This window comes from Protobothrops mucrosquamatus, unplaced genomic scaffold, assembly GCF_001527695.2.
Source record: "Protobothrops mucrosquamatus isolate PMUCROS unplaced genomic scaffold, P.Mucros_1.0 scaffold344, whole genome shotgun sequence".
In the NCBI taxonomy this organism is placed as follows: domain Eukaryota; kingdom Metazoa; phylum Chordata; class Lepidosauria; order Squamata; family Viperidae; genus Protobothrops; species Protobothrops mucrosquamatus.
The window spans coordinates 594985-597569 of NW_015386681.1; the positions used below are offsets into that span (position 1 = coordinate 594985).

The 2585-nt window shown below is 46.5% G+C and overlaps 1 protein-coding gene across 1 annotated transcript in view; it reads left to right on the plus strand.

The window, feature by feature from the left end:
• Window positions 1-2585, plus strand: part of ATG16L2 (autophagy related 16 like 2) — a 34068-nt gene that overhangs the window by 20936 nt on the left and 10547 nt on the right. Inside the window, exon 11 of the mRNA XM_015815482.1 lies at window positions 810-880. Coding sequence (XP_015670968.1) covers window positions 810-880 — 71 coding nt within the window. The remainder of the gene's footprint in view (window positions 1-809; window positions 881-2585) is intronic.

Genomic DNA, 2585 nt, shown 5'->3' on the forward strand with positions numbered 1-2585 from the left:
AGTGCTGGAAGGGAATGGGGTTTGAAGACAGGAGGAGGAGGAGGAGGAGGAGGAGGAGGAGGAGGAGGAGGAGGAGGAGGAAGAATAACTGGGTTACTAACTTAACAACTGTAGTGATTTGCGTAACAACTGTGGCAAGAAAGGTCATAAAAAGGGGGCAAAACTCACTTCACAAATGGCTCCCTTAGGGGGAAAAAATAACAAACCAGAAAATTTTGGGGTCCAACTGTGGTCGTAAGTTGAGGATATCCTGTATTTCACCTGAACCGCTTGGAGTCCTGATCTCCTGCACCTGACAGCTGGTGCCTGCCTCTTTGCAGATGTTGGCACACACACACACACCATAGAAACCCTGCCCCCCCCCCCGGCTTTCACTTTGCTTGTAAGCGCGTCTTCCGTCCTTTGTGATTGTTTTATAATAAAGTTGGAAGGGATCTTGGAGGTCATCTAGTCCAACCCCCTGCTCAGGCAGGAAACCCTATACCATTTCGGACAAATGGCTGTCCAGTCTCTTCTTAAAAGCTTCCAGTGTTGGAGCATTCACTGCTTCTGGAGGCAGGCGGTTCCACTGGTTAATTGTTCTGACTGTCAGGAAGTTTCTCCTTAGTTCTAGGTTGCTTCTCTCCTTGATTAGTTTCCATCCGTTGCTTCTCATCTTGCCTTCAGGCGCTTTGGAGAATAGCTTGACTGCCTCTTCTTTGGGGCAGCCCCTGAGATACTGGAAGACTGCTTATCATGTCCCCCCTGGTCCTTCTCTTCATTAAACGAGACATTCCCAATTCCAACAACGGTTCCTTATATGTTTTCAGGCTGCCTGGAGGAGAAGCAAACCTTGGACGTGTCCAGTGGGAGCATCACCAGCATTGCCTTTGATCCCTTGGTGAGTATAAAGCCCAGCTAGGAAAAACCTTTGCAGGTGATGTGAGTAGGAAGGATAACAGAATAACGGAGTTGGAAGGGACCTTGGAGGTCTTCTAGTCCAACCCCCCCCAAACCTTATACAATTTCGGATAAACGTCTGTCCGGGTTTTTTTTTTCTTAAACACTCTCCAGGGATGCCGCACCCACAACTTGTTTTCTTTCAGGGTGAGCTACAGGCAGTCCTTGACTTACAACAGTTCGTTTAGTAACCGTTCAAAATGACAACAGCGCTGAAAAAAAGTGATTTATGACCGTTTTTCACATCTGAATTTGGATGGTTGGCAACTGACTCGTATGGATGACGGTTGCAGGGTCCTGGGGTCATGTGGGAGGAGGGAGGGAAGGAGGAACGAAGGAAGGAAAGAAAGAAGGAAAAGAAAAGAGAAGGAAAGAAAGGAAGGAGGGAGGGAGAAAAAGAAAAGAGAAGGAAGGAGGAAGGAAGGAAGGAAGGAAGGAAAAGGAGGAAGGAGGAAGGAAAGGAAGCAAGAGAAAAAGGAGGGAGAGAGGGAGAAAAAGAAAAGGAGGGAGGGAGGAAGAAAAAAAAGGGAGGAAGGAAGGAAGGAAGGAAAGGAAGGAAGAGAAAAGGAGGGAGGGAGGGAGAAAAAGAAAAGAGGGAGGGAAGAAGGAAAAAAGGGAGGAAGGAAGGAAGAGAAAAGGAGGGAGGAAGGACGAAAAAGAAAAGGAGGGAAGGAGGGAGGGAGGGAGGAAGCAAGAGAAAAGAAGGAGGGAGGGAGGGAGAAAAAGAAAAGAGAAGGAGAGAGGGAGGAAGGAAGGAAGAAAAAGAAAAGGAGGAAGAAAGGAAAGAAAGGAAGGAAGAGAAAGGGGAGGGAGGGAGAAAAAGAAAAGAGGGAGGAAGGAAGGAAGAAAAAAGAAAAAAGGGAGGGAGGGAGGAAGGAAAGGAAGGAAAAGAAGGAAGGAGGCAGGGAGAAAAAAAAGAAGGAGGGAGGGAGGAAGGAAGAAAAAGAAAAGGAAGGAGAAGAGAAAGAAAAAGAAAGAAAGAAAGAAAGAAAGAAAGAAAGAAAGAAAGCACCACATTTGATGAGCGTGTCTTCACAGGGAGAGTGGCCAACTGCTCAGAGTTGGGCAGCAAATGAATTTGATAAATAAAACAAAATTTTAAAAATGTGTTGAAAAAAGACTTTTCCACTTAACGTGCAGCAGAGGGCAGACAAAGCTGCTTAACGAAAACTTCAGCAAAACGCACAATTCCATCAAATCAACATTTTGGAAATACAGAACCATTTTCTGCCCTAGTAAATAATTTCCCTGCTGTTTTTTAAAAAATAAACCTTTATTATTTTTATAAACAACTTAAGGTGGCAAACGAACCAAATACTCCGTCCTCCTCCTATTCCCCCCCACAACAATAACCCTATGAGGTGGGTTGGGCTGTACGAGACACACTGGTCCAAGGTCACCCAGCTGGCTTTCATGCCTAAGGCGGAACTAGAACTCACCGTCTCCTGGTGATTGGCCCAAAGTCACCCAGTTCTCTTTCATGCCTAAGGCGGGACTAGAACTCACCGTCTCCTGGTGATTGGCCCAAAGTCACCCAGCTGGTTTTCATAGCTAAGGCAGGACTAGAATTCCCAAGTCTCCTGGTGATTGGCCAAAGGTCACCCAGTCAGCTTCCATGCTTAAGGCGGGAGTAGAACTCACTGTCG